The sequence below is a fragment of the Erythrolamprus reginae genome, chromosome Z (assembly GCF_031021105.1).
Source record: "Erythrolamprus reginae isolate rEryReg1 chromosome Z, rEryReg1.hap1, whole genome shotgun sequence".
NCBI lineage: Eukaryota > Metazoa > Chordata > Lepidosauria > Squamata > Dipsadidae > Erythrolamprus > Erythrolamprus reginae.
This window is the reverse complement of record NC_091963.1, coordinates 141,294,443-141,317,753: the sequence shown is the minus strand read 5'-3', so window position 1 is coordinate 141,317,753 and position 23,311 is coordinate 141,294,443. Positions and strand designations below refer to the sequence as shown.

The following is a 23,311-nucleotide window of genomic DNA, read 5'->3' as shown; positions in this document are numbered from 1 at the left end:
GTAAAATAGAATGTATTTTGCTAGCAAAACTATCCATAAAGTGAAGACTATTTAAAAAAAACGGGGGGCGTGCATTTCATCAACAAAATAAACCAATATGCATCAATTTTTCCAGTTCAATTTTCATATCATTATGTTCAGAAATGTTCAAGCTACCAATCCCATACCAACTTTAGTAAAATAGAATGCATTTTGCAAGCAAAACTATCCATAAATTGAAAAAAATTTCACAAAAACAGGGGGGGCGTGCATTATATCCGCAAAATAAACCAATAAGATTTACTTTTTTCATTTCAATTTTCAAATCATTGTGTGCAGAAATGTTCAGACTACTTTCCAAGTGAAAAAAGCTTTCAAAAAGACCAAACATAAGCACTGCAAATGAAGAGTTTTCGGTCCGGGTCAGGGTGACCCGGGAACATAAGATTTGTTACTTTTCTTAAACAGAACAGCAGGGTTTTTAATATAACATGAATGATATCAAGGTGGCCGTGTCCACCCTGGCCACACCCACCATGTCCCCACAAGTCAAACACAACTTTGATGCAGCCCTCAATGAAATTGAGTTTAACAACCCTGGTAGATAATCTCCTGCTTGAGCAGTTGGTTGGAATAGAAGACCTACATGGTCTCTTCCAGCTCTTCTCTTCTCCTCTCCTCTCCTCTCCACTCATCACCTGACCCACCCTTTTCTACTCTACTCTATCCATCAAACCCTACTAGAAAAGCATACTAAAATGTTCTGTCTCTCTGGTAACTACATGTGGCATATTCAGTCTTCTTTGCCATGGTATCTGCCTTATAAAAACCTCCCCCTTCTAAAGTGAGGTCTGTTCCATCCCTCCTTATTTTCCAGAGGTCCCTCAAAACCTGATAATGTCATCATAACTAGATGTCTCTGGCAATTAGTGATGTCTTTTGGTGGCTTTGTTGCTGATTAAATTTATTGTGGGTTTTACAAAACCTATCTATTGATGCATTTTATATGACCATGATTGATGTTTTTTTATGTGGTATGTACATCTTCTCTCATTGATTCATAGTCTGCATTTAGCATTATTTTCCTCTTTCAAACTACTTATGTGATCTCAAGTACTCATACTCGGTGTCCTCCTAGACAAATGATGGCAAACCTTTTTTCCCCCTCAGGTGCCAAAACAACGTGCACACATGCACAAGTGCCCACATTCAGAATTCAATGCCTGAGGAGGGTGAAAACAACTTTCCCCGCACCCCTGGAGGCCCTCTAGAGGTTGGAAACGTCCTGTTTCCCAACTTCTGGTGGACCTAGTAGGCTCGTGTTTCACTCTTCCTAGACTCCAAAGGCTTTACTGGAGCTGGGAGAGAGTAAAAATGCCCTTCCTCATGTCCCCATAGGCTCTCTGGAAGCCAAAAACACCCTCCCAGAGCCTCTTCTGTGCGAGCCAAAAATCAACTGGCCAGATTGGTTAGATTGTTGCAACATGCTCTACGTGGAGCTATCCCTGAAGAGTGTTTAGAGACTACAAGCTGGTCCAGAACACAGCTGTGTCAGCTGGGTACACCCACATTATACCAACTCTATGTGAGCTGAACTGCTCCCAATCAGTCTCCAGGCACAATTTATGGTGTTGGTCATTACCTTTAAAGGATGCACCATCGAGATCCAGCCATAAATGATACATATGGTCTTATTGTGGGTTTTAAATGGTTTTAAAATAATTTTTCTTTCTAGATGTTTTAATATTAATAATTTATGTTTTGTACATTTTCATTGTGATTCACCCAGAGTCCTTAGGGAGTTAGGCGACATACAAATTGAATTAAATAAATTAAATAAATAAATACTGCCATTCTTCAAAGCAGAAACTACGTTAAGCAGAGGAGTGACTAAATTCTTGCAGAAAATGAAATCCTGTTCTTTCAGTCAATCTATATTTGGAATCTGGCTATAGTTATGTATCTGCCCAACATGGTAGTGTCCTTTAAAAAAAAAAGTCTCAGATTTTTATTTACATTTCCAACATTTACAAGACGTATTTTTTGAACGTTTTGGCTAACCTAACATTTTATATATGTTTTCTTTATACAAAGTTGCAGTTGTTAATTTATAATTTCTTTCACATATTACCTTCTGTGGTGGACTTATATATGTTTTCTTTATACAAAGTTGCAGTTGTTAATTTATAATTTCTTTCACATATTACCTTCTGTGGTGGACTTGTATTAAAGGAAAAAAATGGGCAAAGAATGTCTCATGCTTCATGATTAACTTTGCAAAGTTCAAAACATTATAGCAGTCTTGAAGATGTAAAATCGCATTTTTTCTTTTGTCTTTTTGTATTATGGAAGTAAGCTGTTATGTTCTAAGCAATTACCAAATTAAGTATCATTATAGGGTTTTCCCTCCCCTCCATGTCTCAAGGGAATCCCAGTAAATACGAAAAAAACCCACCTAGAAGTACAGGTTTAAAAAAATGCATTACATTAATATCAGGTCATAAATACATAATTACAAGTAGGGAGAATATGAAAGATGCATATTTAATCTATAATAATTCATTTTAGACAAGGATCCTAAGAGGCTGGTGTATTATGACAAAGCCTATCCATTAAATAGTGAAATTTGAAGTAACACTTGGACACTTACAATGACTGTATTTCATACTAAATTGTTTCTATACAGGTTACTGCTTTTATTCTTGTTTCTTAAGACAATGTGGAACTCTCCTATCCACAACTGCAATCTCAGAGGTGCTGTTCCAATTGTTCACAAGTATTATCAATCTGGAGACTTAATCATTGCTGCTATTATATATCAGGTCTTCTTTCTTTCAAATAAGATCATTTTTCAAAGTATTCCTTCTCATGATGTGCTTGATCAGTACTTGTAAGTATTCAAGAAATAAATGAGAAATATGTTTCCCTCATCCTCAATCTCAGCCACATCATCAACTAAATGTTGTCTTTTCCACTTTTTCTTTTTTCACTTTCCTGCTCAAATATAAAAATGGTTGCTTTATTGCAATAGTCCCCATGAACTCTATATTCCAGAGCTCAGAGAAACCTATCCTTCACTAATACCGCAGAATGCTCCATGACTTTGACAGATTTTTTTAAGAAGAGGAAGCTTAAGAACATCAGGAGCTAATCTACAAATGTCTCAGCTCGATGTTAGATATCCATCACCCACATCAATGTATCCCAACCCATAACATCTAGAGCTTCAGCTTGTTAAAAACACATTCTATATGTCAAGAGCAAACAATAAACATTGCATTTTAGGGGATATTAGGCATGTTTGTTTGTGTTTGTGTGTGTATAGCACCTGCCTGAATTTGAATAAGAAAAAATAACATAATTTATAACTCTTATTGAAGGTATCTCACTCATAATTACCAGCACACTCTGGCTCTGGCATTTGCTGTAAAAGAGATCAATGAATATGCTGGAATTTTACCCAACATCACCCTTGGTTTCCACATTGCTACTGACAATCATGAGGAAACTACAACGTATCAATTAGCAATGGAATTTCTATCTACAAAAGATAAATTTATCCCCAACTACAAATGTAATGACCAGAACAACACGGTAGCTGTCATTGGAGGATCCCGTTCTAGGACCTGTCTCAACATGGCAACCAGTTTGTGCAACTACAAGTTTCCCCAGGTGAGACATAAATATGGAATAAGTTGGTAAGTTCACTTGCTCATGATCTTAGGTATTAGATAACTCTCTTTACAAAGATTCCAGAAGACAGAAAATTTTGAGACAAGAAGGAGTCAAAATTATGAAACAGAAATCATCAAAATGGTTACACTATTTACTATTTTATGAACAGCTCTATGTTGAGTTCTAAAATTGTGCTAAAACTGTAGCATTAGGTGGGTTTTTTTTTAATATTGCACTCAAGAACAAAATTTTTGATTAAATAAACATATGAACACTGCACAATGTTTTTTAGAACAATCCCCTTTTGCTTTTATTGCTTTCTTACCCCCATTTAGATCACATATGGATCAGCTCCATTGATGAATGATGATATAGCAGCACTGTTTGTCAAATGGATGTTCCCCGCTGAGGTGCACCAGTTTAATGGAATACTACATTTACTGTTGCATTTTGGATGGACATGGGTTGGAAAAGTTTGCTTTGTTGAGGAAGATAAAGAAAGATTCATTCAGAATAGTCTTTCCATATTTACAGAGAGAGGTATCTGCTTTGACTTTATAGAAAGTATCCCTCAAATAATGTATGGTAATGAAGTAGGTGAGATGGTAGAACAGGCAGATAAATTGTATAAAGTTATCATGAAGAGTACAGTCATTGCAGTGATCTTAAATGCTGAAATTACTGGCCTGGTGGCTTTGAGACTAATGATCTATGCTTTAGATTCTGACACTGTTCCAAAGGAGAGAAGTACCAAAATCTGGATCATGACAGCCCAGATGGAATTCACCTCCCTTCTTGTGCAAAGAGAACTGCCCATTGATTTTCTCCATGGTGCTCTTTCATTTGCAATCCAGTCAAAAGAACTGACAGGATTTCAAGAATTTATACGGAAGAGAAATCCAAACTTAGAAAAAGAAGATGGTTTTATTAGAGATTTTTGGAAAGATGCATTTGAATGCTCATTCTCCACTGGTATTCGAGATGGGAATGCTGATAGGACCTGCACTGGGGAAGAAAAGTTGGAGACTCTTTCTCAATCTATATTTGAAATGAGCATGACTGGCCACAGCTACAGCATCTACAATGCAGTCTATGCTGTGGCACACGCCCTAAGGCAATTGCATTCCTCCCAATTCAAATATAGGCGAAGAGGTAATGAGAGGAGATGGAAGCTTTTTCTTCAATCACCATGGCAGGTAATTTTGGCAAATACAAAATTCAGGAAAATTACCAAATAATGTTTAATATTACAGGGAGAATAGTGCAGATTTTGCTTTCTTAAAATACCTAAAGTCTTGTCTACCTTAATTAATACTGGTGTGCGTTTGTGTGCCCATAGCAATAGTATTTAGATTTATATATTACTTCACAGTGCTTTATTGCCCTCTCTAAGTGGTTTACAGAATCAGTCTATTGCCTTTAAAAATCTGGATTCTCATTTTACTCAACTTGGAAGGATGGAAAGTTGAGGCAATCTTAAATGTAGGAATGTATTGTGTATGTATGTGTATTTAATGCACATTTGATGAATTGATGTGTTAAACCTTGTCAGCTACTTGGGTAGTATGTCATCTTAATTTTGGTAAAAGTAAGAAAAACTTTTCTAACCAGTAATAGATGGGTTATTCCTAGAGAAATGTAAATTACATGTCTGGATCCATTGGATGGCTTTCCTAATTTTTAGTACAGCACAATCTCTTAACTACTATGATTTCCCAGGTATCCATGACCATTAAATACTATTCCCTACCTCCATCATAACATTCTCATCTTAAGGCATAATGAAAACAAAAGACAAATCTTGTAGTAATGAGAATTATATTAATTATAGTGATAGCATATTTGTCAATCAATTGTATAAAATTCATTTAAAAAAAATATTGTATTTTCAAATGTTTAAAAGCCATTCTTATTTGGAAGAAAAGGCTTACAATTTTCTATGGTAGAGATTATTTTATGTACATTTTATGAAACAATGTGACTTGTAATTCTTGGATTGTTTGATTGATCAATGCAAAGTGATCTATGAAATTCCACTTTCTTGATTTTTTTTTGTGATGAAATTTTTATCTGAAATTTTTTGAATGAAAACAAAAAATATGGAATAAGGTAGTAAAAATATTTGAGAAAGAACATAGAGAAATACATTTCTCTTCCAGTTTTAAAAGTGATGTAGAGTACTGATAATTCAATTTTCCATTCAGTCTAGGCCAAATTGAAAGGAAGAAACTGCCAATCCCCTTCAAAAAATTCTCCTTCCTTCCTTCCTTCTCTCCCTCTCTCCCTCCCTTTCTCCCTCTCTCTCCATGGAGGTTTCATGGTAAGTGAAATAATAAAGAAGAAACTGAGATTTGTTTAACTCTTCAAAGAATTTTAGTAATTTCCCCCTCTCCTTTTCTTTCTTTTTTTCTTTCTCACTCAGCTCCACTGTTTTCTACAACAGCTCTCTTTTAATAACACTGCTGGGGAACATATTTCCTTTGGCTCCAATGGGGAATTAATAACTGGATTTGATATATTCAATTGGCTGACATTCCCAAATAAGTCATTTCTAAGGGTTAAAGTTGGAAAAGTTGAGCCTATGACTTCTCCAGGCAGTCTTCTTGCCATTTCTATCAAGGATATTATTTGGCCTCACAAGTTTAATCAGGTTTGCTCAATTTTTACTATTATGAAGTCAGTCTTCTACTGACATACATATATATAACTGTATGCAATAATCCCCCCCCCAGGGTAATGGGCAGACAGATGGAATTATCCTTGGGAGGCAAATCTCACAGCCACTCCGTCTTATCAGGGATGAGTTTGAGTCTGTTGACACCCATCCAGACCCGAATAGCTTCCAGGCACCGGCACATCACTTCCACTGCTTCGTTGACTGGACATGGGATGGAGATGTACAGCTGGGTATCATCAGCATACTGATGATATCTCACCCCATGCCCTTGGATGATCTCACCCAGCAGTTTCATGTAGATATAAAATAGCAGGGGGGGAGAGGACCGATCCCTGAGGCACCCCACAAGGGATAAGCCTAGAGCGCCACCACCTTCTCAACAACCTTCCCCATAAAGGGAAGGTTGGGGACTGGACGATAGTTGTTAAGAATGGCTGGGTCCAGGGAAAGCTTCTTGAGGAGGGGGCACACAAGTGTCTCCTTGTAGGGAGCCAGGAAGGACCCCCTCCCCAAAGAAGCGTTGACAGTCTCCTGGACCCAGCTCTGTGTCACCTCCCTGCTGGCCAAAACCAGACAGGAGGGACATGGATCCAGTAAACAGGTGGTGGAACTCACAGCTCCAATGGCCTTGTCCACTTCATCAGGTGTCACCAGATCAAAATATTCCCAGACAAGTACGGGCCCCAGTCACCTCGACTGATTCATTGTCAATCGACTCTGTTATCCAATCGGAGTTGAGGTCCGCTGTGATCTGAGCAACTTTATCAGCGTAAAATGTGTTAAAATCCTCAGCACTACTCTGCAAGGGCTCCCCAATTCCCCCCTGGTTAAGAAGGGAGCGGGTCACCCTAAACAGAGATTCCACTGAGGCAATCAAGGTAGCATGATACGCACATCTTGCCACCTTGAGCGCCACTTTGTAAGTCTTAAATAAGACTTACAAAATTATTAAATAATTCAACAATATAATATTATTAATTTAGTAATATTTTTATAATTTATTTAATATAACATAAACAATATAATTAATTTGCTGATAAAGCATTACATTGTTTTAAATTATTGTTGATATTGATCCCTTTTAAATATTTATTCAATTAAAATAAGTTAAGGAAAGAAAAATATTTGGGGGGAAAATGAATTTTAATACTAGGGCTTCAAATTCTTTAAAAATAATCAATTTCAATGCTTATGAAACTGATTGGAACCTACAGTTCAAGCAGGTTTTTAATGGTGGCAATGACAGAATTAAAATCTATATTAATAATCTTGCAGATCCATATAAAATAACATATTTTTGGAGTATAAGATACACCGGAGTATAAGACATACCTTAGTTTTTGGGGAGGAAAATAGAGAAAAGAATCTGCTTATTGGGTATTCCTCTGGCTAGTATCCTTAGCCTGATCAGCTTCACCACATTATTTTTCCCCCTGGTTAGAGCTTAAAAAAAACCTTATTCAGAGAGAGTAACAATGAAAGAGTTCCTAAGCCAGTAAGAAGAGCTGGGAATATCATTAGCAAGAGAAGTTGAAGGATTTAAACTAGCGACAATTCTGAAAAATGAGTCACTAGATTTCAGATTTGATATGAAGATTTTGAGTATTTATAATTGATCAAAAGTTATGATTTATTTAAAAAAGTTATAAATCATATATATATATATATATATATATATATATATATATATATATATAAAATATTTTTGCTGAATATTTAAAATTAAGGGAGACTAGGATAGCGCTATTTCTGCCTTGTTCTGGCCTCATCAGCTAGCCATACCCTTACTGGGATTTGATCCCAGGGCTTCTGCCTTATAAGGCAGAGAATTAACCTCTAGGCCACCAGATCTGATCCCTTCAGCTAAATATATATTTATATTCAGATAAATATATATTTATATTCAGATAAATGTATGTATGCTCCCCCCTGACTTTTTTTTTCAAGAGGCAACTGGACTTTCTGGTTTCTTTTTGGAGATGTTTCACTTCTCATCCAAGAAGCTTCTTCAGTTCATAAACTTCTTAATGTGAAAGAATTCTGATTTTATTTATCAACAGACATTACCTCTTTCCATCTGTAATGAGAAATGTCCCCTTGGCCATAGCAAAATAAAAGTTGAAGGGAAATTATCTTGCTGCTATGACTGTAGACGATGTGCAGAAGGGAAGATAGCTGACCAAATGGGTAAGCAAAGGAAAACATTAAATTTATCAATGATTTAATAAATGTAAATGGGGGGAATTAAATAGACTCTTGGGGATGGTAGTGGACAGGAAGGCATGGAGGAACATTGTCCATGGGGCTAAGATGGGTCGGATATGATTTCACAACTAGGAACAAATGGAAGAACATGTTTAATAATATTAGTAGTGCCTGAAAGTCTTGAACTTTACTGCAGGTTGTATAGTTTAGCAATGACAATTTTGAACTAATTGTTGGGATTTCCAGGAGAGAAATTGTGAACTGAAGATGGCTCCATAAAAACAGAAATGACTGTGGTAGAATAAAAGCCATCAAGCAGATGGACTCTTTAATAATTCCTCTTTAGACAATTCCTTTTGAGATCTCCCACAGAAGGTCTCCAGAAAGTTGCCTCTGCTGAGGAGACCACAAAACAGTGGTCTACAAAAGGTTTGATGCTCTGTTATACCAGCGAAGTAGGGACACAGTGGTTTAGTGGCGAAGACACTGAGTTTGTCAATCAGAAAGTCACCAGTTTGGGGTTCGCATTGCTAGTGCCATGTAATGGAGTGAGCTTCCATTACTTCTAGAACTTGGCTCTCTTGGCTACAAAACAGGACTTTAAAGCAACTGGGGACAGAGCAGCTCATACAGCAATAAGATAACTCTGGTGAATGATGTGGTATCCAGAAATGCTTTGATGATGCATTCTGGACTGTTGCATATACCAGATAGTCTTCAAGAGCAGCTTCATTGCAATAATTCTCTTTAGGAAGTGTGATGAAAAGATGGGTTGATCTTGAGGGAGTGAGGGTAATGATCGGATCAAAGAAAATAGTGTCTAAGATAGACTGTTACATTTTGGTCAGTCCTTCAAGGTAGAGCATATTAGGAAACCAAACTCATATAGGGTGTAATACCCATAGTGTAAGAGCCCGAGTCTTCGGAGAGGGGTGGAATACAAATCTAATAAATTATTGTTGTTGTTGTTGTTGTTGTTGTTGTTGTTGTTATTATTATTATTATTATTATTATTATTATTATTTCAGTTAGAGGTTATAGCAATGGAACACTGCAAATCTAAATGCACTTATCTCTTCCCTCCATTTAATTTCATGAGAATGGGTGTTGGTATTTACCTGATACACCCTTTCTTGTAGGGTGGAGCTAACCTCCAAGAATGGGAAAACACTGCCCTTTAGCCAATCAGGACTAAGTCAGAAGTATAAAATAACATCTCTATACCATCACCTCCCCTTTTGATGAGGGATGACATATAGAGCAACTGCATTCTCCCAAAACTCCACAATTAACCCTCATATAATTGTCATGTCAGGTGAAAAGGATGAGTTCCCATTCCCATTCTCCATTGTGGGTGAAGCTAGCCTCCAATAATGGGACATCCCAAAGTCTAGTGTCCCTTGGGAGGGTCAGTCAATACCAGCTGGGACTCCCTCAACCAGGACCTCCTGTCTCAGTACCTGCTGTCCAAATGAGCATCTTCTGAGGCAAATGTGTCTAGTTTATAGTGGCAGATGAATGGTGGCAGTGAAGACCAGGTGGATGCATGGCAAATCTCTTCAATGGAAGGACGTGAAGACCAGGCAGCCGAGGTTGCTGTGCTGCAGGTGTAATAGGCTGTCACGACAGATGGCCTTGGAAAAGAGAGACAATCGTAAGAGAGCTGGCGCCAATGACCCACTGTGGCAGATGAGGTCTTGCAACTCAGAGAGGCCGACTGAAAGGAGATGAAAAGAGCCTCAGATTTACGGAAGGAAGATGTATGCTGCACATAACTATCAAGGGCCCTGCGCCCATCCAAAAGGTGCCAGCGTTCTTCCATTTCTCAAGAAGATGGGTAGAAATTGTGCAACACAATTTCCTGAGGCCTATGGAATAGGAATTTACCTTTGAAACAAAGGTGGGGTCAAGCCAAAAGAGGTTCTATCTTTACATGTTCCACCACCATCCCAGGGGGACAAGCAAAGATCCCTCTGCATGGTCAAGGAGGTGAGTCTTGATATTCCCCCAACACCTTCTGGAAACCTGGAACAGTGGCCTCCCTTAAAGGGGCTACCAGTTGAGAATCAGTTGGCATTCCCACAAAGATCAGGTCTTGTATATATAGTGTGGCAAGTCGTTAATTTATCACCAACTTCTGCAGTGGCTTGATTCAGTGGTTCTGGGCCTAGGTAGTCATCATCTGACATTTGGAGCTCCCCTAGATCAGGGTCAGATTTTTTCTCTATCAGATGGTCCTCCCCTTGGTCCAGAGTGTCCAGGGAACCCTGGAAGAACATGGCTACAAAGCATAGCCCTTTTATAGTGGCGGCTCGTACATGCCCAGTTTTAAGGGAGTGGGAACTTGAGTACAACCCATCATGGCTCTCATAATTGCTTCAATGACCATACGAATGGCTGAGTTAATTCTATCTTGGACCTCTCTGGATGCCAGGGGGTCCTGGGAATATGGGAGGGGGCAAATCTTGTCATACCTCTGCATCACATATAGGGAATGAGGAGCCCCATACATCCATATCTGGGAGACAGAGATTGACATTGTCAAGTGATAATGTATCACTGGAACTGTTTGATGGGTGCTTGTGATGCTTATCAGTATGCATGGTCATGCCCTTGCTTGTAGAAGAACCCCATTGTGTAACTGCAGTGGGGGGTTCTCTCTATGGCCAAAGTCCTTCTGGTGTCTAGGGATTTATTTATTAATTAGACTTCTATGCCGCCCTTCTTGAAGCAATTCTTTCTCTTTCTGAGGGAATTCCTTACTGTTTATAAATAGAATCAATTTTGTATAGTGGTTAATGTATCAGCCTAGAAATGCTTCCCCCTTGGAGTCTAGGGCTGTGAATGGACTTGAAGTGGCCTTGGCGCATTGTTCCCCTGGGAGCTAGACCTTTCTGCTAAGGCAGCTGACATTTTAGCCTTGACAGCAGGAGGAGGAACTTGATGGTCCTGGGGAGATCAGTCCCTGGATGACCGGGACAGGGGAGGGAGAGGCAACCTCATTCCCCGAGCACTCCCCTCTGTCGGCCTGTCAAGATTTTGCCTTGGCTAACTGCAGCTGTGAGAAAAAGTCTGTAATTTGACTTGCCTGCTAGAGCCTCAGATGGCAAGGAGGGCGCAGGCAACATCAGGTTCCTAATCTGCATGTGCACAGGCTTGAGGTGTCAGATCAGGCAGCGGTGACATCAGGTGTTCGATCTGCCTGTATGCAGGATCAATGAGTCAGGAAGGCAGTGGTGACATCAGTGGGTAGAGCTCCCCATGGTCCTGACTGTCAGCTGTCACTAGGTAGTGTGGGTGGCTGTGGAGAGCGCTCTGCAACAGTGAAGGCCAGATCCGGCAAGCAATGGGGATAGATGACATTAGATAGGTAATGACAGTTGAAGTGACCATTGATGCCCAGAGTGAGAAAGTTAGGCCCGTCAAGACTCTGAACAAGCAAACTCATTTCAGGCAGAGCCGAATAGAGAGCCAAGGCTCAGGCCCCACCTAAGTAGATTTTATGAGACCTAAGTAGATTTTATGAGAGAAGTAGTGATGGGCGAACCCAACAAAGATCGGGTTCGGCAAGTTCGGTCAAACTTTGTGTGAAGTCCGGGTGAATTTGCCGAACCCAAACTCTGAACTCTGAACTCTTCTGGAAATAAAGCCACATGCAAGGAAGGAGTCTCCATGACTTCAAAGCCCTGCCCCTGGAGTCTCAGCGTGGGATTCCCCACCTCCTTTTGCTTGCAGCACCGCTGCAACATCCATTTACGTTAAAAAACAAAAAAACATTTTTCTATGAAAATACACCTGGATATCTTAGCTTTTCAAAAGGTGACAGTTTGGGAGGGAACATGCATTTAGGCTCCATGGAACCAACTCTGCAAAAAATAATCTTTTTGCCTGGCCAGGTGCATAGTACAACGATTGACTGGATTAGAACTCGGGACGCACAGAGATTTTTATATGAAAATACACCTGGATATCTCAGCTTTTCAAAAGGTGACAGTTGGTTTATTAATTTATAAATCCAGGCAAAGTAGCAGTGAACTGCTATAACACAGGGGGTTAGGATGTTTTTCAGATTTTCTTTCCATCTTATAGACAAATATATCTCTATAAAACCATTTGATGAATTAACATTCAGTTTAGGAAAATCAATTCAGAAAAATGACTCTAAAATTAACTTCAGCATGCAAGTAGCCTGTCACTCTGTTTTAGAACAGATACATAAAAAACAAGCTTTCTATAGTTTATTTAAGGTATGCCAATCTATTCCAAAACCATTTGTCCTACTGGATTACAATTTGGCTGTATGGCTGTCTAGGCTGGTATGCCCAGCCAAGTTTTCTTCTCTCTTTACCTTGGTTGAAGACAATATTTCCCTTCAGCAAAGCAGATGCAGCCAAGTTGCTCTTTGAAATCTCCCTAAGTTACCTATCTCTCCCTCTCAATAACACTAACAGGACTTTCCCTACCTAGCTCCTATCTATTGCAATGGGGATGGATCGCATGGTGCTGCCTTTTATAGAGGCATGTCAGGTGTCCCTGGAGACCAATCTAAGCCATGCATCCGGCTGGTCAATCAGTGGCCAGCAGGACACATGGCCAATCGCAGGCTTTTCTTTAGTTTTATGTCCAGAGACCGCATGGCTTCAGGTAAGAAGAAGGCTGTCCATTGGTCCGTCGCAGAGTCCGTTGGGGAACTCGCGCTGAACTCCGAACTTTTTGCACGGATTTTTTTAAAAAAATTGGTTCAGGTTCGGCATCAGGAACGGTGCAGAATTTGATTTGATACAGACCCAAATTGTGCAAGTTCAGTTTGCCCAACACTAGAGAGAAGTGCTAAGCCGGCTATGGGAGCACAAAAACCAGCCAGAGGACAAGCATGGTGGCTGCTCAAGCACAAGGCTTCTGAATCTTCTCCTTCAGGCCAGAGTCACAAACAGTCTTGTCTTTGTCCACGAAGTGCAGGCCTGCAACCCAATTTGGTGTTGATGACAGGCCTGCACTCGCTGCCTCAAAAGTCAGTAATTGCATTTCAAGATCAGGCAGGCTTTCGGCTGCACGCACCTGGTGCCTGGGCAAGTCCCGAACTATCCCTCTTTCCTCACTATGACAGGTGTCACTGATGGAAAAACTAATGGAAAAGATGAATTTAGAAGTTAGATAGAAGAGTGAATATCTTTCAAGAATAGGAGAACACAAGTCCTTTATGGCTAGGACTGAGTCAAAAGAGGAGGGGTGATGGTATAGAGATGCTTTTATACTTTTGACTCAGACCTGATTGGCTAAAGGGCAGGGTCTTCCCATACTTGGAGGCTAGCTCCACCCACTAAGGAGAACTAGGGAGGACTTATACCAAAGTTGAAATGCTCCCAGTTCAGACTGGTTCTTGCAGATTGCTTCTTGCAGACTGCCCATGGTTCAAAGAACCAGTAGTGATTGCTTCTTGCAGACTGCCCATGGTTCAAAGAACCAGTAGTGATGGCTGATCGGCCATGCTCCTGAACTGGTCTGCCGCTTGTTGCATGCTCACCCTGTCCCACCCAGTCTCTGCTCTGCAGCTTGCCTGCCTGAAGTGCTGCCCCTCTGATCTGCCTGTCAGATAAGCCTGCGAAGTCATGACCTATCTTGCTGCCCCTGCCCTCCACCATCCCAGCCTGCCTTCCTTACTTCATTCCCTGTAACCCACAGCCCCAAGATGCTTTCCTACACTCCATGTGGCCTTTCCAGTGTCTCTGTGGCCAGCTTACAAAGACAGTTAAGCAGAAGGCCACATGGAAGGCAGGCAAGCATTTTGGGGCAGTGGGAAAGGGAGGTAGCAACCTACTTCTTTCCACATAGCCTTGACATGTTTTCCTGCCTTCTGTGCAGCCTTCCTGGTATCTCCATTATCAACCTGGGAAGGCAGGCAAGTAGAAGGCCATGTGGAAGGCAGGAAATCATGTCAGGGCAGTAAGGAAAAGAGGTAGCATCCTACTCCCCTGCAGCCTTGCAATGCTTGACAGCCTTCCATGCAGCCTTCCCATCAGACCTCCATGCCTGCTTGCCTTCCAAAGTGAGTGTCCCATCCCTTTCAAGAGACACACTAATTCTGGCCCACCCTGGCTAGTAGGTGGGTGGGTGGCTCTTGGGGGAGATACAAGTACTGTGTTAGGGCTAAGAGAGACAGCAGCAGGAGAAGAAAGAAAGAAAGCCATGGGTGTGGTTCTCCAGGAAGGTGGGTGGTGAGGCTCCTTCACAGCCACGTATTGCCTTTATAGTTAAAGCCACCTCTGGGTGGGCAGGCACCAGCTCTCCATGTGGGGAAAGGGCCAATCCTGTACTTGGAAGCAGCTGCTGCTCTTGCTGCCCACTTTCTTCCTTCATCTGCTGTGAAATAAAAGTGAATGGTGGCAGTGCTTCTTTGGGATGGAAGACAGACATCTGCAGCCAGAGAGGGAGGGAGGGAGGGAGGAGAGTGAGAACAGTGGTCCCTTCCAAGTACAGGCCTGACCCTCTCCCCACCCAAGGGGCTTCTGCCTGCCTGGACACCAGCAGCTCCTGTGCTGCACTTGTAGTCATGTGTCAACTGGATTAATAGATATGCTGGGGACGCCTTGCCTGCTGCCTCTGTGAGTTGCACTTGGCAGGCACTGCTGCTGCCCCATTGCTGCTCTCCCTCCCTGCCTAGCAGAAGGAGGAGTTAGGTGAGGTCGGGAAAGGAGAGGACACAGGGCTCAGATCAACCACTGAGTATGTGGGGTGTTGCCATGGCTATCAGACTGCTTCCTGCTACCGGACAAAGCTTGGTGTGACAGGCTAACTGAGGAAGAAGTTCCTGGAAGTTGCCATGGCAGTGATGGATTACCTGTTGGGGCTCAGGGCTGCAGCCCTTCCTGCCCACCTGTTTGGCTGCCTCCCTTCTAGCTCGGCAGGCTGAGGCCAGGACCCTCAACAGGTAAGCTACCAATGCATCATAGTGTGGTTCTAGGATTGTGGAGAGCTTTATTGGCTTCTCCCAAGCAATCTTTGTCCCTGCCATTGGCTCTTTCAAGCAATATCTGCCATCCCAAAACTGTGCTGCACTGGAAAGCTCCCCCTTGTGTGGCACAGTTTTGGGATAGTGGAGAGCCCAGGCAAACTTTGCCCTCACTGCTGCAGCCCCCACAGCTGTTGCATTCCCTGGGAAGGGCTATGTCTATGTGCCCAGACCAGGTGTGTGTGTGAGAAAGAGAGAGGAGAGAGAGAGAGAGAGAGGAGAGAGGGGGAGGGAGGAAGGAAGAGAAGAAAAAAGAAGGAAAGAAGAAGGGAAGGAAAGGAAAGGAGGAAAGGAAAGTATAGTAGGAAATGAAAGAGCCAGGGTGGCGCAGCAGGTAGATTGCTGTACTGCAAGCCACTGAAGTTAACTGTAGATCTGTAGGTCAGCAGTTCAAATCTCATCACCGGCTCAAGATTGACTCAGCCTTCCATCCTTCCAAAGTGGGTAAAATGAGGACCCGGATTGTGGGGGCAATATTCTGGCTCTGATAAAAAGTGCTATTGCTAACATGTTGTAAGCCTCTCTGAGTCTAAGGAGAAGGGCAGCATAAAAATAAATAAATAAAAATAAATAAATAAAGGAGGAAAGAAGGAAAGGAAAGAGAAAAGGGATGAGAAGAAAGGAAGGGAGGGATGAGGGAGGAGGAAGGATGGAAAGAAGGAAGAGAGAAAGATAGAAAGAAAGAGAAAGAAAGAAAGAAAGAATGAAAGAAAGAGAAAGAAAGAAAGAAAGAAAGAAAGAAAGAAAGAAAGAAAGAAATCTCATTGATTTCTTTGACTATGTCACAAAGGTGTTGGATGAAGGTGGTGCCGTGGATATTGCCTACCTGGACTTCAGCAAAGCCTTTGATACGGTTCCACATAAAGAGCTGATAGATAAATTAGTGAAGATTGGACTTAATCCCTGGATAGTTCAATGGATTTGCAGCTGGCTGAAGCATAGACACCAGAGGGTTGTTGTGAATGGCGAGTATTCTGAGCAGAGTCAGGTTACAAGCGGTGTGCCACAAGGGTCTGTTCTGGGTCCTATTCTTTTTAATATGTTTGTGAGTGACATAGGGGAAGGTCTGGCAGGGAAGGTTTGCCTATTTGCCGATGACTCTAAAGTGTGCAATAGGGTTGATATTCCTGGAGGCGTCGGCAATATGGTAAATGATTTAGCTTTACTAGATAAATGGTCAAAGCAATGGAAACTGCTGTTTAATGTTTCCAAATGTAAAATAATGCACTTGGGGAAAAGGAATCCTCAATCTGACTATTGTATTGGCAGTTCTGTGTTAGCAAATACTTCAAAAGAATAGGATTTAGGCGTAGTGATTTCTGACAGTCTCAAAATGGGTGAACAGTGCAGTCAGGCAGTAGGGAAAGCAAGTAGGATGCTTGGATGCATAGCTAGAGGTATAACAAGCAGGAAGAGGGAGATTATGATCCCGCTATATAGAATGCTGGTGAGACCACATTTGGAATACTGTGTTCAGTTCTGGAGACCTCACCTACAAAAAGATATTGACAAAATTGAACGGGTCCAAAGACGGGCTACAAGAATGGTGGAAGGTCTTAAGTATAAAACGTATCAGGAAAGACTTAATGAACTCAATCTGTATAGTCTGGAGGACAGAAGGAAAAGGGGGGACATGATCGAAACATTTAAATATATTAAAGGGTTAAATAAGGTCCAGGAGGGAAGTGTTTTTAATAGGAAAGTGAACACAAGAACAAGGGGACACAATCTGAGGTTAGTTGGGGGAAAGATCAAAAGCAACATGAGAAAATATTATTTTACTGAAAGAGTAGTAGATCCTTGGAACAAACTTCCAGCAGACGTGGTAGATAAATCCACAGTAACTGAATTTAAACATGCCTGGGATAAACATATATCCATCCTAAGATAAAATACAGAAAATAGTATAAGGGCAGACTAGATGGACCATGGGGTCTTTTTCTGCCGTCAGACTTCTATGTTTCTATGAAAGAAAATGTATGACCACAATTGAGCCCAAAATTTTGGTTGCTAAGCAAGAGTATTGTTAAGTGAGTTTCACCACTTTTACAAGTTGACCATGCCTACCTGGTCACCTGATCCCCAAGCACACCCACCCAGTCACCTTACCACCAAGCCATGCCCACCTGAAGCCATGTGACCCTCCAAGCCATGCCCACAAAATAAAGCACACCCACAGAACCAACTGATAGGGAAAATGTTTAGATTTCCCCACTGGTTTATACTATAAAGTGGTGAAATCCAATGTTTTTTACTACCTGGGTGTGGTATGGCTTGGAGGGTGTGGCAGGGGAAGGATACTCCCCATTCCCTCCCCACTTCTGGGGGAAAGATATTGCATAATCTCCATTCCCACCCCACTCTGGGACTAGCAAGTGGTGGTATTTGCTGATTCTCTGAACTGCTCAAAATATCCACTATTGGTTCTCCAGAACCAGTCAGAACATGATAAATTTCACCCCTGCTATAAACTCAGATTCAGCATTCTTTTATTTGGCAGTGGTTTTTACTTCTGCCCCTCAAGGTCAACCCTTCTGTCTGTTACATGACATGTTAAGAGCAGAGGTAGATGTGAAACTCGGGGCTTATTGAAAATGAACATTGCAATAGATTAGATTAGACAATAAAGTACTTTAAGAAAAAAATATCCAAATTCCCATGTCGGTCATTATACCTTGGTGTAACCAGTCTGTAATATTCGTGCTTAAAAACAACAATGTTTTATGACCTATTTTGTTTTTCTTTCTTTTTTTCTTAGACTTAGATGACTGCTCTGCATGTCCCGAAAATCAATATCCAAACAAAGATCAGGATAGTTGCCATCAAAAAATTGTAATATACTTGACCTACCAAGAGCCTTTGGGCAGTTCTTTGGCAAGTATTGCAGTCTTATTTTCTGTGATGTCAGCTTTGGTTCTAGGGATCTTCATTAAACACCAGGAAACTCCTATTGTCAAAGCCAACAACAGAAACCTCACTTATATTCTTCTCATTGCTCTCCTGCTCTCCTTCCTTTGCACTCTGCTCTTCATTGGGCAACCTGATCAAGTGAAATGTCTCATGCGACAAATTGCATTTGCCATGATGTTCTCTATAGCTCTTTCTTGTATATTGGGAAAAACGACCATTGTTGTTCTTGCTTTTATGGCCACCAGGCCAGGCTCCAAAATAAGGAAATGGGTGGGAAAAGGGCTTGCTAGCTCTATTGTCCTATCTTGCGCCTTGGCACAATTCTCCATTTGTGTGATGTGGCTCACAATTTCTCCCCCCTTTCCCGATTCTGACATGCACTCCATGACTGAAGAAATTGTCCTGCAGTGTAATGAAGGCTCAACTGCTATGTTTTATACTGTCCTAGGCTTTATGGGCTTCTTGACTTCAGTCAGCTTCACAGTGGCCTTCCTAGCTAGGAATTTACCTGACAGCTTCAATGAAGCCAAATTTATCACTTTCAGCATGTTGGTCTTTTGCAGTGTCTGGATATCATTTGTTCCCACCTATCTGAGCACCAAAGGGAAATACATGGTGGCTGTAGAGATCTTCTCCATTTTGGCTTCAGCCATTGGATTATTGGTCTGCATATTTTCCCCCAAGTGCTATATCATTATTCTGAGGCCTGATTTGAATAAGAAGGAGCAACTAACAAAGAAATAAAATTGAATTTTCCCTAATAACTTGAATGAAGTCCAGTTTGTGACCTCCATCTTTTCCATTTTTTGTGGTATTTGGGTCTTCTGTACTGTGTCATATTAATATAAACGATGGGTAATCTCATAAATCTAGATATCTGCTCTGAATCTACTCTTTCAAAAGAGCTGAACACTCATATGAATAAAGAAAAATCAAGGGGGGATTAAAATTTCTGCATAGTTTTATAATATGAAAGCAATATTGGTATCCTCTAACACATGAACTTTATACATCTAAGAGGGAGGGAATCTGGAGTTTCTATTTGCATTCAGTTGTAACTTGAAAAAAGGCTTCCCACATCTAATAATAATAATAATAATAATAATAATAATAATAATAATAATAATAATAATAATAATAATAATTTAGATTTGTATGCCGCCCCTTTCCGAAGACTCGGGGCGGCTCACAACGATAAAAACAATATTATACTGGCACAAATCTAATATTTAAAAAAAAAACTAAAAACACTATCATAATTAAAAACCAAACAGCACATACATACCAAACATAAATTTTAATAAGCCTGGGGGGAAAAGTGTCTCAAATCCCCCATGCCTGGCGGTATAGGTGGGTCTTAAGTAGTTTACAGAAGACAAGGAGGGTGGGAGCAGTTCTAATCTCTGGGGGGAGTTGATTCCAGAGGGCCAGGGCCACCACAGAGAAGGCTCTTCCCCTGGGGCCTGCCAGATGACATTGTTTAGTCGACGGGACCCGGAGAAGGCCAACTCTGTGGGACCTTATCGGCCGCTGGGATTCGTGCGGTCTATTTACCTCAGACATTCAAACACTCCACATAACTTCACTCCCAGGTATCCAAGCAGGCAGTTCATCTTCCTGTGATAAATAAGCCATGCTCTGCTATTTTAAAGTTGTGCTGACATCCAGAGGCAGCCAAACCACACCCTTTGCTTACAAAAGCTAAGATAGATAGAGGAGAAGAGGAAAGGTTTTAACAAATCTACAGACAGGGAAACAAAAGTGACATCTGGAGATTGGCAGCAATTACAAGCAGACAAGAGGATTATTACACAATTGCCAGAACTTTAAACTACATTAGGCAGCAAAGCTTGGTAATGGTCCTACCTGACTATGCCCTTTGTTTGGAGTTCCAACCAACTACCAAAAGAGCACTGCAACAGTACCTCATTACAACTAATTCAAACACTTTGGGGAAAGACAATGCTCCATGCTACTATGTGAAATTCCTTGGGAAGCTTCATTCTGATCATTCAGAATTGCTTCTAGTATGCTTAATTTTTATTAATATTGATTGTTTCTTCATTGCTTATTTTACCCCTATGATAAGTCTGCAACCCTGTCCTGTTGGTGGGGATGTCCCTTCTTCCTGGAGGAATACCCTGCTAGAGCTCCTTTTCCTGTGAGAAGCTATACCTAGGGCAGGTGAGGGGAGTGCAGGGGTCCCCCACACAACCTGCCATCAAGTGGTCTCCTTCATGCCATGTGCTTCATGTGGAGTGGATGGGCTGGAACTTCCATGCTTTGCTGGTGTGGTTGAATGGGGCTGAGGCTATTTCCCCCCTTCACCCTGCCTGAAAATACAGCCTGCATGCTCACCTGTCACAGCCCCAATGGCAGCAGCTTCAGGAGTTGCTGGCAGCACGGAGGCATGGCGAAAGCTGGGCGGGGAATACAACATGCGGAAGATGCAACATCCCACACTCTTCAAGAACCCCAAATTCCTGACACCCGGGGAGGTTCAGTTCTTATGGAACCAACTCCAGAACTGCTCTGAAGGGGCAGGGAAGAGGAGGGACACCATCAGGACTTGTTTGGGGTTGACACACTCCAGAAGAACCTGACAAAGAGCTCTCAACCGGCGGTGGTGAAAGTTGGCTCAAGACAAGCCATTCCAGTCATTTTAGCTGCGATGGCCACATCAAAAGAATTGATTGTTTATTGATGGCTGTCATCTGGAGAGAGAAGACTTAAGCACTGTGCAGAAGAGATGGAGGTGGAGGAATGATTACAGGGTTGGTGATTTTTGCTGATGGAAATTACTTTTAAAGTAACTTAAAACTCAAAAGGGAAGGAACAAAGGGACCGGAAATGAAATGGTGTCGTAGGATATTTTAGTGCTTTCCACTGATGGGAATTCAGGGGAAGAGAAGGATGGGAAGGATGGGAAGGACTGTATTGAAGAAATAGATCTTCAAAAGGAAGCATGAATTTGTTTATTAATAGATCATTTCAAGTGATAGACAAAGACATGGATAGCAGTGTTGGAGTAGTCAACCTAAATATGTGTTTGCTTTGTTGCAAGCTTTGAAACTGTTGGCAATTGAAGTGGATAATATCTATACAGATTCTAAATATATTTATGGAATTTTACATATTTTTGGGAAGATTTCGATGGAACGAGTTTTATTAACAAGTAAGGAAAGAAACTAAAACAAATAGATCTTACTAAAGGCAGCTGAAAATCCAGAGCAGCTGGCTATAAGTAGGCTGTTGGATGAAGCTGAAAGAGAAGTTGCATGGGGGGAGGGGTCCAGATAATGATAATAATTCCCATTCTTGAATAGGATGTTAGTCCTAAATCTATCTGGGAGGAAGAAGACATGGATGGGAAATGGATGATAAGGACTGAATGATGAAGAATGGCAAAGAGTGGATAAATCCATTATGAGAAGCATTTTCAGATATATGCATTATGGGTCGCAAGCATTGCTTGATTTTGTGAAAAGCAAATATGTTTGTAAAAGAATGTATGCATGTATGCTACATTATGAAACTGTAAAACTCGCATTAGGATACATTAACAATAAAACATGTGGAAACAAGTGGCTTGGGAAAGAGAATTGGCTGTTTGGCCATTCCAACCAATCCAAGTGGATTACAACTGGATGCCACCTGTGAGAACATTGGATCATTTAATTGGCAGATAGTTCCTGGAGATAGGTTGGCAAAACCTATTGATGATGATAGGGGTAGGCATTTTACAGCCCAGGTAACAAAACACTTTATGGCACGATTCAGTATTAATAGGCAATTTCATTTATCCTTTGTCCAACTTTGTCTGGCAAAGGTGGACACTCTCCTGCTGTGGTGCAGGAGGTTAACTAGACTATAACCACCATTGCCATGGCCACCCAGCAACTGAGCAGAGACCCCTTGCTAAAAATTTTGAAGCCCATCTCTACTATGGTGTTCCCCACCAATTTAATATCTAAGCTATAAAAATTCACTGGAATGCAGCTGTTCTGGTGAAATAAATTGTATGTTTCCTTTTGACATTCTGCAAAGAAAGTACTATTGAAAGTAAGCCATTATCTCCAAAGTAATTATCAAATTAAGTATCAGCATGGTTCTGTCTTCTCTCTGTCTCATGAGAATCCCAACAGACACTGAAAAACCTGATGACTGCAGGTTAAAACATTAAATTACATTATATTAATATAATTATAGAACTGCATGTAGGGAGAACAAGAAGAATGGGGTTTTTAGGTATGATACCTCATTGTCATCACATTATCATAGACTTATTATTTCCACTTCAGCTTCTCTATTCAATGGTAACCCTGAAGCTACATATTTCTATATACACCAACCATATTGCATACTAAGTTGGTTCTATTCGCATCAGTGAATTTTCTTCTTTTCCCCTAAACAATGTGCATTTCTCCTGACTTAAGTTGTAACCTCACAAGTCCTCTTCCAATTGTTCACAAGTATTATCAATCAGGAGACATAATAATTGCTGGTATTCTATATCAGGTATTATTTCTTTCAAATGAGATCACTTTCCAAAGTGTTCCTTCTCGTGATGTGTTTGATCAGTACATGTAAGTATCCTCATCCCTAAACTCATTCTCATCACCACCCAAGCAAGTCCCTCCCTCCTTCCCTCCGTCCTTCCCTCCCTCCCTCCATCCATAAAATGGTTACCATATTGCTGACTACACTGGCCCATATCTGGGTCTAAAATCTGTACTCAGAGACATGAGCTCCCCAAATATTGAAATCTCCAATGAGGCCAATACAATTGCTTTTAATTTTAATACTATATGGGTTATTTCCCATTAAAAATGTTATTTCCCATTTTTAAAAATGAG

The 23,311-nt window shown here is 41.0% G+C and overlaps 1 protein-coding gene across 1 annotated transcript; it reads left to right on the top strand.

Annotated features, from left to right (window-relative positions):
• The first annotated feature begins 3,372 nt into the window (after positions 1 to 3,372).
• Positions 3,373 to 19,199, top strand: LOC139153683 (vomeronasal type-2 receptor 26-like). The gene is made up of 5 exons (XM_070727944.1): positions 3,373 to 3,651; positions 3,990 to 4,850; positions 6,077 to 6,304; positions 8,392 to 8,518; positions 18,304 to 19,199. The coding sequence occupies exons 1-5, from the start codon at positions 3,508 to 3,510 to the stop codon at positions 19,197 to 19,199; spliced, it is 2,256 nt and encodes a 751-aa protein (XP_070584045.1). The 5' UTR covers positions 3,373 to 3,507.
• Positions 19,200 to 23,311: the final 4,112 nt, after the last annotated feature.